The 20,187-nt window shown below is 47.2% G+C and overlaps 2 protein-coding genes and 1 long non-coding RNA gene across 3 annotated transcripts in view; 1 reads left to right on the forward strand and 2 right to left on the reverse strand.

Annotated features, from left to right (window-relative positions):
- LOC132577963 (uncharacterized) overlaps nt 1-20,187 on the reverse strand; it is a 33,946-nt gene that overhangs the window by 10,596 nt on the left and 3,163 nt on the right. The window lies entirely within an intron of this gene.
- LOC132577954 (golgin subfamily A member 6-like protein 22) lies at nt 636-18,418 on the forward strand. The gene is made up of 3 exons (XM_060247745.1): nt 636-691; nt 15,033-16,079; nt 18,285-18,418. Exons 1-3 carry the CDS (start codon nt 689-691, stop codon nt 18,291-18,293), a joined length of 1,059 nt encoding a protein of 352 aa, XP_060103728.1. The 5' UTR covers nt 636-688; the 3' UTR covers nt 18,294-18,418.
- On the reverse strand, nt 14,198-14,625 carry LOC132587312 (uncharacterized). Its single transcript, XR_009556415.1, has 2 exons — nt 14,489-14,625; nt 14,198-14,342 (listed from the first exon to the last, which is right to left on the reverse strand). It is a non-coding gene; the product is annotated as an uncharacterized LOC132587312 (long non-coding RNA).

Consider the following 20,187-nt stretch of genomic DNA (forward strand, 5'->3'; position numbering starts at 1 on the left):
AGCCTAGAAATTAAATCTTTACATCAAAGGCAGTATGCTACCAGAAGCAGTCTCAGACCACAGGGAATGGCTGTCCTATCATGTCCTGCCCTTGAGATTCAAAGAAGCCTCTGGTTATCTACAGCGTAAAGAGGTTGTTAACTGACTGGCTCAGCTGTGTTTTGTTCCTTTAACTGCAGTTTGATCTGCACTTAGCCACTGAAGCTTTTCACAATATAGAGACAAGCATTGTCATTTCCTAATGTCTTCATCACAAGAAACTATGAAGGATGTAGAAGCAAGAGCAACCCTTGAACTGGTGTGCTTGAAAAGCTGGGACTGTGTTCTGACAGAGCACAGGTCAAGTCTGATGTTATCACAACTACTCAATATTTCACCTTGTTTTCCAATAACGCCAACAAGTAAAGATAGCATAGCAAGCCAAACTCAGGTAAAGGTTCATTAGAGAGCAAAGGAGACTGAAACCTTAGCAACAGAATGTGTTTCTTGTCAGAGGACTGGAACGTTGTGAAGCTGCTGAGTGTGGAATCTCATGATATCATCAAGACAGTTGGCCTAGAATTGGTTTGAATGGTCTGGATTTGTATACCAAAGCACCAGTATCTGAGCAAGGGAGAAGGAGGCTGGTTGGTAAACAGTGTCTCTGACTGGTCAAGCTTATGTCTCTGATTTTACACCAAAGTTCTCTATGGTAAGAGCTTTGTCTTTGTCTTCTACTGCTCGTCACTTATAGGAACTTTTGGACCATTCATCTGCTTTTGGCACTTGCAGTTGGTGGTGATATCCCAGAACATAGTATTGGCCATTAGTTCAGCACCCAATGAGCTTCCCTTTTCCCTTAACATCCCATAAGGATGGATGGAGGTTGTGACGGAACCGGCCCGATTCTGCCTTCAGACCCGGTCCCGTCAACTCCCTGCTGAGTCTCCAACTCCTGGAGGGAGCTATTTCTCCTCCGGCCACTTGGGCTCGCTGCCACCACCTGCTCAGTCTAGGGGTTCAGATTGAGAGGAACAGGACTCCCAATCCCCCTCTCCAGCTATGAGGCCAGGCCTCAAGGTCCTCTGCCACCCTGTACTTGGGTATCACAGAGACCACAGCACTTCTTTGGGGAACCCCTGGAGGATTGGCACCTTATCCAACTGCATGCCTTCCCCTGGGCCCCCTCCATAAAGCAGCGTGGTCTAAGCGGTCGGGATCTATGTGGTACAGAGTTTGACTGCCAGCATTCACAACAGAAAAAAAAATGTTTAATAAGAAGAGAAAGAGAATTAAAAAAAAAAAACAGTTACATATAAAAGTTTAGCGCAGCACCTGATCAGCAACAAGAAGGGCAAATAAAAGGTAGATTTAAACACATCTGCTCATCCCTGGTGTAAACTGGCCCTACCTTGTGAATGACTGCCTTGGGGCCACCCCCACAGGCAGGAGCCCAGGCTACCAACCTTCCTCCTCCAGCACCAGCTGCGGACTGCCCTTTTCAAAAAAACAAAAACAAAAGAACTTCCTGCCTCTCTAGGAGGCTTTCCCCCTAGAGTTGCTGGTTTGGCTCTGGAAGGGAGGGGGGGGAATGAAAGGAGGGCTAGGCCCCAAAGCCTGCCTAGCAGTTTCATGTTCCCTCCCAACTAAGATGGCGTTTCTCCACACGTCCCCCTCCTTAAATTCTGAGCCGGAGGGGTTAAGAACATAAGAGAACCCATGTTGGATCAGGCCAACGGCCCATCAAGTCCAACACTCTGTGTCACACAGTGGCAAAAAAATTTATATACACACATACACTGTGGCTAATAGCCACTGATGGACCTGTGCTCCATATTTTTATCTAAACCCTTCTTGAAGGTGGCTATACTTGTGGCCGCCGCCACCTCCTGTGGCAGTGAATTCCACATGTTAATCACCCTTTGGGTGAAGAAGTACTTCCTTTTATCCGTTTTAACCTGTCTGCTCAGCAATTTCATCGAATGCCCACGAGTTCTTGTATTGTGAGTTCTTGTATTCTTGGTTGCCTCCTACAGAGGTGACCCCGTAGCAGAATCCAACCAAACAAGGAGAAACCTATTAACCAAAATATTACACAAACATTCAGGTATTTCTCCAAGACATGAAGGCTGACATCTTAAGCATCACCAACCTTTCTGGACAGAAAGTCTGCGATCACATTGTGGCGTCCAGCAATGTGCTCGATCTTCATATTGTACTCCTGAATCCTCCAGGACCATCTCTGCAATTTAGAATTGGTGTTCTTCATAGTCTGTAACCATTGCAGAGAGGAGTGGTCAGTCAGGAGGGTGAACTCTTGTCCCCACAAATAAGGGCGAAGTTTGTCTAGCGCCCATACAACTGCTAGACACTCTTTTTGTACTGAGGACAGGTTCTTTTCTCGAGGAATGAGCTTCCTGCTCAGGTAAGCTACAGGATGTTTGGTCTCATCCCAGTCCTGCATCAAAACAGCCCCAATCCCATGGTCTGAGGCATCGGTGGCAACAAAGAACCTTTTATCAAAGTCCGGAGCTCTGAGTACTGGCATAGAAACCAGAGCTGTCTTCAGCTGCTCAAAAGCCGCCTGACAGGTAGGAGTCCAGGCCACCTTGTCAGGTAGATATTTCCTGGTGAGAGAGGACAGTGGGTCGGCGATGGATCCAAAGTCTGGGACAAAACGCCTATAATAGTTAGCCAGTCCCAAGAAGGCCCTGACCTGCCTCTTCGTCTTTGGGGCCTCCCACTTTTGAATTGCCTCCACTTTGTCCCACAGTGGAGTGATTCTCCCACTCCCCACCTTATGTCCAAGGTACACCACCTCTGACATTCCAAACTGGCATTTGTTCAGTTTAATCGTGAGGCCTGCTTTCTGGATTGCCTCCAGCACTTTGATCAAATGTTCAAGGTGAGAATCCAAGTCCTTACTAAAAATGGCGATGTCATCAATATAAGCTACAGCGTAGTCCGACATGCCACTTAACAGGTTGTTCACCAACCTTTGGAAGGATGCGGGAGCATTTCGGAGGCCAAAGGGCATCACCCTGAATTCAAACAGTCCATCTGGGGTGATGAAGGCTGACTTGGCCCTTGCCTCAGACTCCAATTCCATTTGCCAGGAACCTTTGCACAAGTCCACAGTAGATATCACCCTAGCTGAGCCTAGTATGTCCAGCAGGGTATCTATCCTGGGCATAGGATATGCATCTGGTTTTGTGATGCTGTTTAATTTTCGGTAGTCCACACAAAACCTAATTGAGCCATCTGGTTTGGCTACCAACACCACTGGAGCTGCCCATGAACTTACTGAGGGTTGGATGACTCCCATCCTCAGCATCTCCTGGACTTCCCTCCGGATATCTGCCAACACCTTACCATTGACTCTGTAAGGGGGGCACCTGATAGGCCCATGAGTACCTGTGTCAATCCCATGTCGTGCCAGGCCTGTTCTTCCTGGCTCTTTCTTGAAAATATCTTTAAACTGGTGTAAAACCACAAGGATCTTTTCTTTGTCCGGCCCGGATATAGTTTCAGACCACAACAACTCTTCCCACTGTACCGGTTCTGAAAAATAGGCTAGAACATCCAATGGGTCATCATCTATCATCTCAAGGTTTCCTTCCTGTCTGGTTATATGCAGCACCATGGGCCTCTGTAAGAAGGGCTTTAGCATATTCACATGCACCACTTTAGTCTTTTGCCCAGACCTCTCCATAGACACTGCATATGTGACATCGTCCAATTGGTCCACAATTACATGGGGACCGTCCCATGCAGCTTTTAGTTTATTAGTGCTCAGTGGCAGGAAAACCATCACCCTATCCCCTATTTCAAAAGTTCGGGATCTGGCTGTTTTGTTATACCAACTGTTCTGATTGCTTTGAGCTTTGAGCAGGTTCTCCCTCACCAGATCCATCATCTCTTGCAGTCGTTCCCTGAAGGACAACACATAGTCCACTACTGACATCTTGGCCTTTGGGATTTTCTCCTCCCATCTCTCCTTGACCAAGTCTAGGGGTCCCCTGACCCTTCTGCCAAACATAAGTTCAAAAGGAGAGAACCCGGTGGATTCCTGGGGTACCTCCCTATAAGCAAATAATAATTGCGGCAATTTTTCATCCCAGTCTTGGGGATGAATATCAACATAGGCTCTTAGCATTCCTTTCAAAGTCCCATTAAACCTCTCCGTTAACCCATTTGACTGAGGATGGTAGGCTGTGGTTTTCAGATGTTTCACTCCACAGCACTTCCACAAACACTCCATTAGTTCTGACAGAAAGTTACGCCTGTCTGTCAGAATTTCAGCAGGAAACCCCAGTTGACAGAACACCTTGATCAGGGCTTCTGCTACTACTGGAGCCTCAGTGGAGGCTAGAGGCACTGCTTCTGGGTGCCTGGTTGTGTGGTCCACAATAGTTAATATAAACCGTTTGCCTCTCTGAGTGGGTTTTGGGAATGGGCCCACAATGTCGATTCCTACCCTTTGGAATGCCTCTCCCATGATAGGAAGGGACTGCAAAGGCGCTCGTGCTTTGCACCCACTTTTGTCCACCTTTTGGCAGGTTGGACATGACTTGCAGTAGTCCCTCACATCCTGAGCCAGCTTCGGCCAGTAAAAATTTAACAAAAGCCTCTCTCAGGTCTTGTTAATCCCTAGGTGTCCAGCACACGGTATGTCATGTGCCAGCTCCAAGAGCCTCAGCCTGTATTTCCTGGGAACCACAAGCTGTTGAACTGCTTCCCAAGTCACTCGTCTACCAGGTGGCAACCAGAGCCTATATAAGCGACCCTGCTTCCATACCACTTGTTCACTCAGAGCTTCTGAGAACTCCACTTCCTGGTCCCTTGCTACCTTACGCAGCGGTCCCAGACTAGGGTCACTTTGGATCTCTGACAGGAAAGTTTCTGGTTCCCCCAGACTCTCCGCCCTAAACTCCTCCAAGCCACCCATAATCCCACTATTCCCGGGACACTCAGCCAGAGTTTGGTTTGGGTTCTCCGCCCCCTCAGTTGGTTTTTCAGTGTCAACCAACTGAGCTCCTTCCTGCCTGGAAGGCTCCACAGCATCTTGCTGCCCTTGGGGAAATTGGCACCCCTCTTCCCATTGGGCACACCCTCCTGCAGGGCTTGAGACAGGCTGGTCCTCCCCCTCCTGGGCTATTTCCCTCTCCCTGGTTGGTGGTGAGGTGGCTTCCCTAAAGTTGTCTTCCTCCTCCCACTTTCCTCTGAGGGTTTGGCTGCGGGTTACAGCATCGATGGAGTACTGGCCAACCAACAAATCCCAGCCCAGTAAAACTGGAACTGTTTACTCCTTCATTACCCCAACCTCCATAAGACCTGCTGATCCTCGCCATTCCACTGGCATCCGGGCCACAGGAATCATGGCGGGTGGTCCCAGAACCCCCTTGATTCTGAATGCCATATCAGGGACAATGTCAGCTTCTGACACCAGATCTGCCCTCACAAGGGTGACTGAAGAGCCCGTGTCAGCATATCCCAAAACCAACCGGTCCTTAAGCCTTACTGGTTCAACAAAATCACTCTAGGCCTCTGCAGGCTCCATTCTAGTGAAAAGACATTCATGGCTTACCACGGCCACATACTCCTCCTTCACCTTTGGAGTGACTGGTGCTTTTGTTGTGGGTTTGGGGGTTTCAGCTTGCAGCTCTGGGCAGGCCGACCGTAGGTGTCCAGCTCGGCCACAGCTGTAGCACGTTCGAATCTGGGGCCGATCCTGATTAGTCAAATCAGGGGATTTCCTACCCTCTTCCTGGGCAGGTTTCCCTTCTCTTTTTGGTGACGGTTGTTCCTTCCCACCCCTTAGGGACCCCTTTTGTTCCCTTCCCAACTGGGAAGGGATCCAGGTCAACCCCTCTCTGTTCTGCACCAGCTCGTCCGCCAGCTCTGAGGCCTCTGTAATGGTTTTAGGTTTCCTATCTTTTACCAGGCATTTCAACTCTTTGGGAAGTCTGAAGTAGAACTGGTCTAAAATCAACAATTGAAACAAAGCCTTAAAATCCTGGGCTTTTTCTTCCTCTACCCATCTCCTCCCAAGATCACCTAGCTTTACCCCAAATTCAGAATAGGATTTACATTCTTGTGGGGCTAAACCCCTGAACTGCTTTCGGAAGTGGTCTGCCCCCAGCTTAAACCTTTTATATACAGTGGCTTTATAGGCTGCAAAAGTTATCCCCCCATCTTCCATAGGCATGCTGTGATAGATGGCTGAAAGTTCTCCAGTCAGGATGCTACAGAGGTAAGACATATAGTCTTCCTCTGCAATCCCCCACTGTTTGGCTGCCTTCTCAAAGTTGGAGAGGTATATGGAGGGGTCTTCTCCCTCTTTGTACACTGCAAAGTCTTTGGGGGTGACTTTGATCTTTTTGCTTTGTTCAGCTTTCAGACGTAGCACCTCAAGCTCATGGCGACATTGCTCTTCCTGCTCCCGTCTGCGGATCTCAGCTTGTCTTTCATCCCTCTCTCTTTCCTCCCATCTGCGGATCTCAGCTTGTCTTTCATCCCTCTCTCTTTCCTCCTGTCTGCGAATCTCAGCTTGTCTTTCATCCCTCTCTCTTTCCTCCCGTCTGCGGTCTCGGTCCGCCTCGATACGCATTCTCTCCAGTTCGAACTGTAGCCGCAAGGTTGCTTCTGACTGGGTGGGGGGCACTTCTGCAGGTGCCCCTGCATGCTGATGATGCTCCAACAGGAGGTCTTGCATATCTGCTACAGTCATGTTGTCACACTCCAGCTTTTGCTTTGCGCACTCTTCCTGGAGCTGTGGCTTTGTCATCTTCAGGATTTCCAGTCTCTTAGCACGCTCCATCCTAACTAACTAAACTTTCCCTATTCCAGTTGACCCGAAAATAAAACAAAACCTCTGTTGCTTCCTCTGGGTGCTTGCACGTATCAAAAAACAAAAATGCCTGGCCAATCAAGTTCTCTGTTTGTTCTTATCCCACCACTGCCGCCAAATGTGACGGAACCGGCCCGATTCTGCCTTCAGACCCGGTCCCATCAACTCCCTGCTGAGTTTCCAACTCCTGGAGGGAGCTATTTCTCCTCCGGCCACTTGGGCTCGCTGCCACCACCTGCTCAGTCTAGGGGTTCAGATTGAGAGGAACAGGACTCCCAATCCCCCTCTCCAGCTATGAGGCCAGGCCTCAAGGTCCTCTGCCACCCTGTACTTGGTAGGGTTGCCAAGTCCAATTCAAGAAATATCTGGGGACTTTGGGGGTGGAGCCAGGAGACTTTGGGGGTGGAGCCAGGAGACATTAGGGGTGGAGCCAAGATCAAGGCTGTGACGACCCTGAAGGGGGGGAGGGCCTCCAAACCAGGGGATCCCCTGCCCCCACCTGGGGATTGGCAACCCTACCGGCCAGCAGGGAAGGCGAGGAGGCAGCCAGGCCAATCTTTCCCAATCTCCTCGCCTCAAACAGCGGCCCCCAACACATTCGATTCCCTCCCTCGCAAGGGGCGTTGCCAAGCAACCCCCTGAGGAGGGCAGGTGAAGAGGGGAGGAGCTGAGGCGTACCAGGGCGGAGAGGAGGGGTCGCTGCTGCTCTCTCGGGTTTACCCTGGCTCTGAGGGCTGGTGACTGGGCAGCTTGGCTCTGGGGGTGGTGGGTGGCGGCGGCGCGACGTCTCCCCTTCTTCTTCCGGGCGGGGCCTCCCCGCGGGCTCAAGCCTCGGTTTAGCGAAGGCGGCGGCGATTCCACTACTGCTGCGCGCACACACCACAACGACAGCAGCCTCCTCCTTTTTCTTCCCCCTCCTTTTGCCTTTCTCAACACCGCCCCTCCCCTTCCTTCTGCCTCCTCCTCCTCCCGCCACGGCTCAGTTCAGCGCCGCCGCCTCCTTCTCCGGCGGAGAAGCGAAGCGCGTCCCCCTTGCTCCTCAGGGTCCTAGAAGGACCCAGATTCGGGGCTCGCCACGCTTCTCCATAGCTGCTCCTCAGGCTGAGCCCATCTCGGAGGAGCAGCTACGGAGAAGAGGCGGCAGCCGTGCAGCGGCGTCGCCCGCTCCTTGGCGCCGTTTCCCACCCTTCCCCCGCTTCCATGGGGGGGGGCGGGGGAAGAGGCTGGAAAAACTGGGGTCCCCCGGCAGAGCGGGAGGGTTGGGACCCCTAGTACTTGGGTATCACAGAGACCACAGCACTTCTTTGAGGAACCCCTGGAGGACTGGCACCTTATCCAACTGCATGCCTTCCCCCTTCCCCGGGGCCCCCTTCATAAAGCAGCGTAGTCTAAGTGGTCGGGATCTATGTGGTACAGAGTTTGACTGCCAGCATTCACAACAGAAAAAAAAATGTTTAATAAGAAGAGAAAGAGAATTTAAAAAAAAAACAGTTGCATATAAAAGTTTAGCACAGCACCTGATCAGCAACAAGAAGGGCAAATAAAAGGTAGATTTAAACGCATCTGCTCATCCCTGGTGTAAACTGGCCCTACCTTGTGAATGACTGCCTTGGGGCCACCCCCACAGGCAGGAGCCCAGGCTACCAACCTTCCTCCTCCAGCGCCAGCTGCGGACTGCCCTTTTCAAAAAAAAAAAAAAAAGAACTTCCTGCCTCTGCCTCTCTAGGAGGCTTTCCCCCTAGAGTTGCTGGTTTGGCTCTGGAAGGGAGGGGGGAATGAAAGGAGGGCTAGGCCCCAAAGCCTGCCTAGCAGTTTCATGTTCCCTCCCAACTAAGATGGCGTTTCTCCACAGAGGTCATGGCCAAAGTATTGTCCATTACATTTGATTCTTTTCGGACTATAGACTATAGTCAAGGTTAGATGCTTACCTGAAGAGCTTGTTACTGAAATAAAGTAGATGAACGTCTCCCCCTCTATTCCCCTTATAATATAATAAACACAAACTTGTTGAAGACCAAACAACATAATCTTTCCTCTTTCTTGAGTAAGAAGAATAATGCTCTCTGTACATATGGGCATCCATGCAGAACAGTCTTGTCATAATGTTGTGCATGGTAGAGGAGGAAGCAATTGCCTGCTTTTTCCACCAATAAGATTTTTGGCTCATTCCATGTACTATTTTTGTATGCTTCCCTAACATATCTGCTTTCTTCTTCCAGAACTGGGTGCTTGAAATCTTATTATGATTATTTTCTTAAGAAATGCTGATTTTGTGCAATTGCACCCACAACCAAGCCAATATATTTGATGCAGCTTATTGGGAAAAATAAAAAAGACTTCAAGTGGATATAGCTGGGTTCTGGGATTGTGAAACAGACAGGTTTACTACCTGCTAAAAGTTTTAACTGGTGAAATAATGCAACAACATAACTATATAATGCTCTTCCAGAATGCTCAAAGGTTTTCATATCCCCCCCCCTTTAAAAAGGGCTAACTCCCCCATAGAAACACTGTGGGTGAAAATACCAGACTCCAAAAGTAATTTAGTAGTGGGGATGTGCTGTCATCCCCTGACCAAAGTGCTCAAGGCGATCTTGAAATGGAGAGTGAAACTAGGGAGGCATCAAGAGGAGAGGGACTTTTAATAACAGGTGACTTTACCTAACCTCATATTGATTTCATAAATGCATGCTCCAGTCATGCCATTTCTAGATACCATAAATGAGTGTGCCCTAAAACAGCTGGTCATGGAATCCACCAAAAGGGAGGCAACCCAGGATTTTAATCCTCAGCCATGGCACAGGAAAGCCAGCCTCCAGGTGGTATTTGGGGATCCCCTGGAATTACAGCTTATCTCCAGATGACAGAGATCAGTTCCCCTGGAGAAAATGGATGCTTTAGAGGGTGGACTCTATAGCATTCTATCCAACTGAGGCAACCCTAGCTTCCCATGACATAGTGTGAGATGTGAATGTGACTGAACCAACTGGAAACCATGAGCACAATGGCATTAAATTTAATTATATGTATGTGGGAAAGTACCATGGAACTCCAATACTGACACATTTGACTTCAGAAGAGGAAGTTTCTCTAGAGTGAGAAATCTGGTAACAAGAAAGCTGAAAGCACCAGTCAAGAGGATCGAAGCTCTTGAAAAGGCTTGGGAGTTACTCAAAACCTCAAAATGAGATGCTCAGTTAGAATGCATACGATGAGCAGGAAAGGTAGTACAAAGTCCAACCAAGAGGCCACCACCAGCACAATTAACAAGCAGAGTGAAGGAAGCTATTAGAGTGAAAAGGGCTTCTTTCAGAAAATGGAAGGCTTACTCAAACAAGGCAAACAAAAATGAACATGAACTTGCACAAAAGAAATAGAAGACTATTAGGGATGTCAAAAAAGGATTATTTAATGGATGTTTTCAGGAGAGGAGGTGGATCTGGGGCAAATAGTGATGATAAGGGAGGAAGTTCTAGAACTTAGATAAACTGCAAACAAAGAAATTAATGGGACCAGATGGTATTCATCCTAGAGGTCTTACAGAACTCAAATATGAAACTGCTTATCTTTTAAATAAAGTACCAGAAAACTGTGACCGATTTCCCACTCACCTTATGCCACTCTCATGTTCCTCTTCTCAGTGGGGCTTCCTTCCAATTTCACACTATCTGCCCCAGGGCTGCAGTTAACATCGGCTTTTTCATGCCACAAACAGAAACCGGTTTTTAGAGGTTTCTGTTTGCGGTGTGAAAAAGTCGACACTAGCTGCAGCCCCGGGGCAGATAGTGTTAAATTGGAAGGTAGCCCCGCTGAGAAGAGGAACGTGAGAGCAGCATAAGGTGAGTGGGAAATCGGTCTGAGAGTGGCCAATGTAACACCCATTTTTAAACAAGGATCCAGGAAATTACAGGCCAGTTAGCTTTAAGTATGTTCCAGGTAAATTGATGGAAAGCACTGTTAAAGAGAAAATTCTCAAACATATAGAAGGTCAAGACCTGCTGAAAAATAACCTCAACATGGCTTCTGCAAAGGTATGTCCTGTCTCAGTAACCTTTTAGATATCTTTGAAAGAGTCAATAAACATGTGGACAGGAATGAGCCAGCTGACATTGTTTATTTTGATTTCCAAAAAGCTTTTTGACAAAGTGCTTCACCAAATCCTCCTGAGAAAACTTCAGTCATGGGATAAGAGGACAAATCCTCTTATGGATCGGAAATTGGCTAAAATCAGGAAGCAGAAAGAATAAATAGTCAGTTCCCACAGCAGAAGGATGTGAATAGCATCTGTATTGGTCCCTGTATTGGGATTGGTGCTTTTCAATTTGTTCCTAAACAACCTGGATTTAGGGGGTCAATAGTGAGGTGGTCGAGTTTGTAGATGACACCAAATTATTTAGGGTGGTTAAGATTGCAAAAACATCTGAAAGGTTCCTCTTTGAACTGGGGGAATGGGCATGAAAAAGGCAAATGAGATTCAATGTGAGCAAGTATAAAAGGTGCACCTTTTGGGTAAATAATCTCAACTCTACATGTATACTGATGGGATCTGAGCTGGCAGTGTCAGACCAAGAAAGTGATCTTGGGGTGGTAGTGGATGGAAATGTTGACCCAAACAGAAACCAAGCAGGAAAGGGTGAGAGCTGTAAGAACTTTCAACTCCCTAACCGACCCTTTTAGCTCCCTGCTCCCATCCTCTCCCTGAAAGCCAAGATCCCACAAGAATACAGAACTGTAGATCTTAATGATAACCAACATTACCTAGAAACTCCAGAACAGCAGTTGAACTCTGAAAGTCCTATCACAATAGGGCAGGAAAACAACTTGGAGGCCAAGGTGTTGGAGGGGATTTCTTTGAATCCAGAGTGACACATGAATTCTGAGTGCCCTGTCATAACAGAGCAGGAAGACATTTTAAAATTAAAGACCAAGGAGATGATAGAGACCAGTAAGGATACTTTTAGGGAGATGTATCATCTTGGGAAGAAAAAAAGACAGGCAGACCGAAAGAGCATATAACATCACAAAATCAGAACTCGAGAGTTGTTCTGAACTCTGACTAAATGATATCAGAAGGGGCCTGGAAAACAGTGTAGTATATAGATAAATAAGTAACAGCTGGTTCAGGCTGGGAGGTCTCCTAAGTATCTAATTGAATTTTCAATTTTAAAAAACTTTTTTCCTATATTTTATTCTCCCCCCCCCCCGCCAATTGCCCTATTTTGCCTTAATTTACCTTAATTAAATTGTCTTAATTATTTCTTTCTGTTTGCTGAGTTTAATTTACAGAACTCTAATGATAATATCCCCAAAGATTAGTCACCAAGGTTTAAGGTTGTTGCATAGTTAACAACCCTGTACAGCTGCCAATCTATGTTGAGACCATGTACAGTTCTGGTCACTGCATCTGGAAAAGGGTATTGTAAATGAAACTAGCAACCAAAATTGATCAGGAGGGTAGAGCAGCTGCCCTAAACCTTTTGTGCTGTTATACTGGCTTGCAGGTTCCAAGTACCAAGAAGTCAGGTAAGGTAGGGAGGGATGGTAGCTCAGTGGTAGAGCATCTGCTTGGTAAGCAGAAGGTTCCAGGTTCAATCCCCGGTATCTCCAAAAAAGGGTCCAGGCAAAATGGTGTGAAAAACCTCAGTTTGAGACCCTGAAGAGCAGCTGCCAGTCTGAGAAGACAATACTGACTTTGATGGACCAAGGGTCTGATTCAGTATAAGGCAGCTTCATATGTTCACATGTTCATAAGGCAGGATCATTCAATTCACAGTCTGGATTTCAGAAATCAGGCAAAGCAAAGTTGATGGCTTAGTGTCTATCGTACGTGTTGCTTCCATGCCTAACAGCCTCTCTTGGCTGATTTTTATAGCCCCATGTCTAAGGATCATGCTTTTAGCCATCTGCTCAGAAGCAATCCTGCAACCAGGGCTTTTTTTTTTTTTTTTAAAAGCAGGAACGCAGTTCCAGCGGGCTTGGTGTCAGGGGGTGTGGCCTAATATGTAAATGAATTCCTGCTGGGCTTTTTCTACAAAAAAGCCCTACGTGAAACAATGGTGCCATCAGGGGTGTGGTCTAATATGCAAATGAGTTCCTGCTGGGCTTTTTCTACCAAAACAGCCCTGCCTGCAACTATTCATCTTTATTATCAGCAAGCACCTGGTGTCTGGCCAGGAGGCATGCATTTTGCCATCTTGTCTGTAGCTCTGTTCTCAGTCTCTGTCCGTGGTGCTCTGAGGGTGTAGGTGATAATAGTGGGCTGGGAATGGCCAGTTGAGGTTCACCTGCTAAGGCAGGGCTGGAGATGTAAGTAGTTCTGCACCAGCTGCCAGCTGTGAATCTTGACAAGCTGGCAGCTTCTTTTCCTGCTGGTCAGCTTCCGGCAAGGCTGGCTACACAGGGTTCCTCTTCTCCGGAGGAGTCCTCTCTAATGCTGAACCCTGGCTGATTCATAACAACTGTTATGTTTAGAGAGACACAATAGAGATCTGTAAAATTGTTCATGGTATGGAGAGAATGGAAGGGGAATAGCTTTTCTCCAGCTACCATAATACTAGAACTTGGGATCATTCAATTAAGCTGAATGGTGGGAGATTCAAGACAAACAAAAGGAACTTCTTTATACAGTGCAAGTTGTAGAACTTGCTGGATGTGGAGATGGCTGCCAATTTGGAAGGCTTTAAAAACTGAGTGGACAAATTCATGGAGGAAAGACCTATCAATGGCTGCTAGCCATGATGGATATCTACTGCCTCCAGTATCAGAAGAAATATGCCTCTTTCCATCAGTTGCTGAAGAGCTTGGAAATGAGAATGCTATTGCTGTCATCCTGTTTCTGGGCTTCCTAGAGCTTGTGAGCAGCTGACTGGTCACTGTGTGAACATAAGCTGAGACTTCATAGGCTCTTGGTCTGATCTGGCATGGCCTTTCTTGTCTTTTAATGTTCTTACCTCTTGTGACAATCCTTTAAGGTAGAACAGTGCTGTGTCCATAATACTTATGTTGGCTGAAGACTGCAGGTGTGCCTACTATGCAAATTGATGATGGTTGACAAATAAATGGGTCAGTGTTGTTGGCTCAGGGAGGAATTACATTGTTTGCCAGATCCATGTAGTTCCTCTTAAATAGGACATGGGGTCCAGCCATAGAAAAGCTGCAATTTTGCCATGCTGAAAAGTTGTGTGTTTTTCTAAAGTTTCATGTTTCCCAGTGCACTCCTTCATCTCTTCTAGACCAACAGTGCAATTCTATACAGAATTACTCCAGTCCACTAATTCTGCATATGACTGTGCTTTAATTGTCACCTGTTCATTTCCATGTGCTCAGCAACATTTCAAATCATTGATTATTTCTTTTTTCTTTCTTTCCTTTTAAAAGATCCATTATTTTATATTTATGAATATACATAAGAATTTAAGCATCACTTCTGATCCTTCTCAAGCATCCTCCCCAGCAAGTGTGCCGTGGGTGTAGATCACCTGGGCTCTGTGCTTGGACATGAGCTTAATTAGACCTGGTGCTTTTTTTGAAGAACAAGCCCAGCAAGAGCTCGTTTGCAGATTATGCCACACTGCCTGGCCTGGGAGCATGTGGCTGCCACATGGCAGGTAGGGCTCTGCTCCTGTGGGCTCTGGCAGGGAAAAAAGCCCTTAATTAGACCTTTACTGAGCAGCTCCTGTAATGCAGCCCTGGCCAGAGAGCCTTGGATCTTCAGCCTCTCAGAGAACATGGCCAGCATGATGAGCTTGTAATTGGGTGCCCCCTTGCAGAGCTTGTTGTAGGTCACTTTGTTGGAGGTTGTTGAGTTGGCTCTCAGTTTCCCTTTGGACCACTTCTTCTTAGCTTTGCCGCCAGACATTGATGGGATCCTTGTCCTTTTTGGCCGACTTGCCTGCATCTTCCTTCTTGTCGTCCTTGGGATCATGGCAGAGCAAAGTGAGGTATGTCAGTGGTGCTGCTGCTGCTTCTTCCAAACCATTGAAGATTTCTTGTTCATCTTTGATCCTATTGATCACATAGCCTTCCTTTCTTTCTTGACTTCTAATTCTCTTTTTTCCCTTATCTTCATTTAGTAATGCTATTGGGTACTATTGTTTATAGTTAGGTAATGAAACCAGTTTGGCTTGGCATATTAAACGTATTACTTTGGTGATTGTTCCCTCTCAGAAATACGATTTCCATTCATTTTTCCAATGTGCTTCAGGATGCCACTGTTGATGCTTCTATGTCTGCAGCTACCCCCTCTGATATAGCTGATGCTCTAGCTAATGGAGACCAGTGGACACCATTAGAAACCAGGTGGCAAATGGAACCCCTAATCAGCCCTTCGCAACTAGAATTGATTGTTAAAGAGGAAAAGAAAGAAGATGCTAAAGAAAAGGAGCAAAAGAACACCCAGCAGGCCCATGGAATCAATAGTGAACTTGAGAAGATGCGGATAGACTTTGAGCTGACTGCACTGAAGCGCCAGCATGAGGAGAATGAAAAGCAACGGCAACATGAGGAAAAGATGGAGCTGATGCGGCAGCAGACACCATCTAGAACAATATCTAGAGGGGAAGAAGAGCAACTGGGTAGCAGACTAGACCCAATAACAGAGATTGAATTAGAGAAGATGCGCATGGAGTTTGAACTGGCCAAGTTGAAGCATATCTCTGAGGAGAATGAGAGACAGAGGCAGCATGAACGGAAAATGTATGAGGACAAGGAAAAGCAGCGGCAGCATGAAGAGAAAATGGAGCAGATGCGCCAGCGCCAAGGTCTGCTTCGAACATCAAGCCAGAAGGCTTCTTCTGATTCCAAGGTAGAAGCCACTGCTGAGACATCTTCTGTGGCCTTTACTGAAGTAGGGAAGGTGAGAGTAGAGGTCCAGCTGGCCATGCAGATATACCTACCAGAGATGAATGAAAAGACGCCACCATGTGAGCAGAAAGGGTGTAAAGAAATCCCAAACCTTGAGCAGCAAGTGAAAAGTAGCCCTGAGGATGGAAAGCCACAAATGCCACCAGAACAGCAGGAGACTGATGGGGTGACAGAACACCTAGGCCTGCAGGTGCCACGCATCGTGGTAAGTGGGGCAGAACCAGTGTGGTCAACCAGCAGGTTGGACTTAGCCATTGAGACTGAGCTGGAGAAGAGGCGGATGGAGTTTGAACTGACAAGACTGAAATACGAACATGAAGACAACGAACGGCAGCGGCAACATGAGGAAAAGATGGAGCACCTGCGGCAGCAGGCTCCCCCTAAAGAGGTAAAGCAGGAAGCAGAATATAAATAAGGGAAGATGGGAGGCTGTATCCCTTTTTCCACTATACAACTAAGTGAGGCAAGGAGGGGGAAACTTCATCAGCCATTCTGTGAGTTACTTCCACACCAGGACAGTTCCCCATTTTGATCTCATTGCCACTGTGAATGGAAAGGATTTCCCAGTGCCAATGAAGCCTCCATACAGAGGTTTTCTCCATGCTCCGCGCACACATTTTTAGGGCAGCAAATGTGTTCAAAACATTTCTACCAACCTGTTGGCAATATACAGGGATAAGAATTCTGCAGATTTATGTGTCTTTGTGTTAATTATGTGTTAATTATAACAATTATTTATAAGTTTTATTTTGAATGATCCAAGATTATACTGATGATGTCCTAGGGTTGCCAAGTCCAATTCAAGAAATATCTGGGGACTTTGGGGATGAAGCCAAGAGTAAGGTTGTGACAAGCATAATTGAACTCCAAAGGGAGTTTTGGCCATCACATTTAAAGAGACCACACACCTTTTAAATGCCTTCCCTCCATTGGAAATAATGAAGGATAGGGGTACCTTCTTTTGGAGCTCCAATCCTTTGGAAACTTTTGAAGAGAGGCACTGGATGTTATGCTGAAAATTTGATGCCTATAACTCAAAAGACAGCCCCCCAGAGCCCCAGATACCCACAGATCAATTCACCATTATACCCTTTGGGAATCAGTCTCCATAGGGAATAATGGAGTGTCCAGCAGACATTTCCCTCCTCCTCCCTTTCTGATGACCCTGAAGTGGGGGGAGGCCTCCAAACCGGGGGATCCCCTGCCCCCATCTGGGGATTGGCAACCCTATGATTTCCTCTTTGTGAGTGGAGTTTCTGAGACTCAAGGGGCATCATGGTTTTCTGCTTCAGGAAGCAGAGTTTCTACAAGCCTGGGAATACAACCAGCACCTCCATTCAGGCCTCAGATTCAGCAGGAGCTCACAGGAGCATAGCTCCTGAAACTTTCTGAGGGTTCCCCCTCTTCCTCCCACCTACCTTGTCCATTGAATAGTAGTAAGGTTGCCAAGTCCCCCACAGCTTCTGGCGGGAGACTTTTTCTATGTACATCGTGCCAGCGCAGCTGTGCACCAGCCACCCTATGCGCTTATGGGGAAACTCTGGTTTTCCCGGATGCTCTAGCAATTTGGGAGGTGAAAACGCTATGGTACCTATTGTACCATAGAGTTTTCCTTCCCAAATTGATAGAGTGTCCGGGAAAAACAGCATTTTCCCGGAAACGCCTAGAACGGCTGGTGTGCGGTGGCAGCAGCGCAATGAAGTCACTTCCAGGTGATGCCATTGTGGCAGTGACATCAGAGGAGGTTCCCCCCACTGGCCCAATGTGGGCCGGCGGGTTGGGAACCTCCAGGTGGGGGAACCCGCGCCTGGCCCAGGGGCTTGGCAACCCTAAATAGTAGTTGCAGCTGCATAACAATCTCTGGACTAGGAGAATGGGCAGCCAACCAGCCACCAGGAGCTTTGCCACACCCCCAGCAGCCCTCATTAACCCCTGGAGAAGCCCACGCCACTTTCTCTACTTCTTATGTGATTTTGGGTGGCGGGTGGCTTGCTGGCCTTTTGACTGGGGGGGGGGTGGCCCAGGAGAGTCCCAGATGATTAAAGCCTGCTTGGGCTGGCTGGATCCCTTGCTCGCCCGGGGCTTTCCTTTCTTGTATTGGGTTGCTTTTGGCTAGGGGGGCATATGCTAATGAGTTATACTAATGAGCTCCACCACCTATTTTTCTACAAAATGACCCTTGCCTCCATCCATAGAGATGTTTAGTCCCAAGTTCACTCAAGGTCTCCACCCTTTCAACTCAAGGCCTGTTCATTGAAGGAATGGTTCTGACATAATTTCCTTTTGTTTAGATAAGAAGCTCACAGGATGGAGGAACTGAATCACTTTCCAGAATCTCCCACTAATGGGGGATGGATCTAACATGAACCCTTTTGTTACATTATTAAATCAAATATATTATTAAAAGTACAAGGTTCTGCTATAAACAGGTATTCCATGAACATATTAATTCTTGCTCATGTTTTGAGGCATCCATAGCAAAGCTTAAACATCTCTGGGTTTTATCCTACAGTGATAACTCTGAAAGGGTCATTTATGATTCTGTCTGAACAGCTTTATCAACTGAATACTTTTCTTTTATTTCTCCCCACAGTCTGAATGATGATTGCATGGCCTGACCATTGGTTGCCTTCCTCTAAAATGCCAACTTATCAGTGGATGCACACAGAATGACTCTTTGTTATGACCAAAAACCTCTTACCTGTATTGCCAGCATTATATTATACTTTACTGAACTGCTGCAGTATTTCTGGCCTTGTGTCTTCCTTGTATTATTCTATTGATAGTCCTTCCTATCCTAAATGATTACACAGTATATTAATGAGCCCCACTTACCTTGGCTAAAACCCATCTTGTCTAATCAAATTCTACAGCAGCCCCCAAAAGCCAGTATAAATATAAAGCCCATAAACCACATCTGGAAAATACGTAGCCTTGGTCTTCAGGGAAAGAGAATTCTAGACACCAATAACAACCTTCAGCATAATTTTGTGGTTCCGACTTGGTGCATGGTCAGTACACTCAAGAGGATGTTACTAGTTAATTTTAAAGGCAATCAAAGAATACAAGGCTTGGGGTGGTCTTTTAGATGTGCTGAACACAGGCTATTTAGCACCCTATGGTGTACCACTAGCTCCCTGAACTGTGCCCATAAGGCAATGGAGAGCGACTGGTAATGTGCTCCAACAACCCCCATCAGAAGGTGAGCTGCAGTATTTTGTATCCATGAAGTTGCCAAATCTTTCTCAAGGGCAGCTCCACATATAATACATTACAGAAGTCCAGTATCCCAGTTAAGGATGCCAGCCTCCAGGTAGGGATGGGAGATCCCTCGGTTTTGCAGCCTCTTGCCCACCACCAGCCAGCTAGCCAATAGGGAGAAGTCCCACCCCCAAGGTCCACCCCAAGAGCAACGACCAGTGGCCACCCCTCTCCCTCCTCACCTGCAAGATTTAAAGGGACTCCCAGTTGATCAGTGGGAGCACATGGCCCACTGATCAGCTGGAGAGCCCTTTAAATCTTTCAGGAGCAGAGGGAGAGGGGAGGTTGCTGGCTCCATGCCTGAACTTCAATTCGCTGCTTGGAATTCAGGCACATGCAGCCCCTGCTGCAAAAAGCATTTAAAGGATCTCTTTAAATACTTTTTGTAAGTGGGGGTCACACATGACTGAATTCCAAGCAGCAGATTCACTGCTTAGAGTTCAGGCATGTGGAGCACCAGGGCACCCACTTGCAAAAAGCATTTAAAGGGTCCCTTTAAATGTTTTTTTGCAAGTGCAGCCCACACATGCCTGAATTCCAAGTGGCAAATTCTCCACTTGGAGTTCAGGTGTTGGGCCATTTATAGGGTCCCTTTAAACGGTTTCTGCAAGCAGAATTTACTGCTTGGAATTCAGGCATGTGGGGTGCTAGCAGGCCTTGAATTCAGCAGGAGCTCACAGGAGCACAGCTCCTGAACCTTTCTGATGGTTCCCCCTCCTTCTCCCCACCTTTGTCCATTGAATAGTAGGTGCAGCTGCATAACAATCCCTGGATGAGCGCCACCACTTATTTTTCTACAAAACAACCCCTGGGTGCTAGACAGGTTGCCAGCTTCCCGGGGGGGCCCTGGAGATCTCCCGCTTTGATCTCCAGCTGACAGAGATCAGCTCCCTGGAGAAAATGGCTGATTTGAAGGGTGGACTCTGTGGTATTGTACCATGCTGAGACCCCTCCCCTCCCCAAACCCTGCCCTAGCTCCACCCCCAAAGTCTTCAGGTATTTTCCAATGCAGACCTGGCAACCCTAGGTGCTAGTGGGCCTAGGTCTTCAAGCCTGGCAATGAATCCAGGAACTCCTCAAGGATATGAACCTGAATGACCATTCCACAACTTGTATAATTTCACTACTAAACCTGTTCATTCTGATTCCTGTAAAGAATGTTTCAGAGAATGCCACTTATGACTGGTGCTGATTCACGATAACTACAAAAAGCAGATGACTAAATTGTGAATAAA

This window comes from Heteronotia binoei, chromosome 1 (genome assembly GCF_032191835.1).
Source record: "Heteronotia binoei isolate CCM8104 ecotype False Entrance Well chromosome 1, APGP_CSIRO_Hbin_v1, whole genome shotgun sequence".
Classification (NCBI taxonomy): domain Eukaryota; kingdom Metazoa; phylum Chordata; class Lepidosauria; order Squamata; family Gekkonidae; genus Heteronotia; species Heteronotia binoei.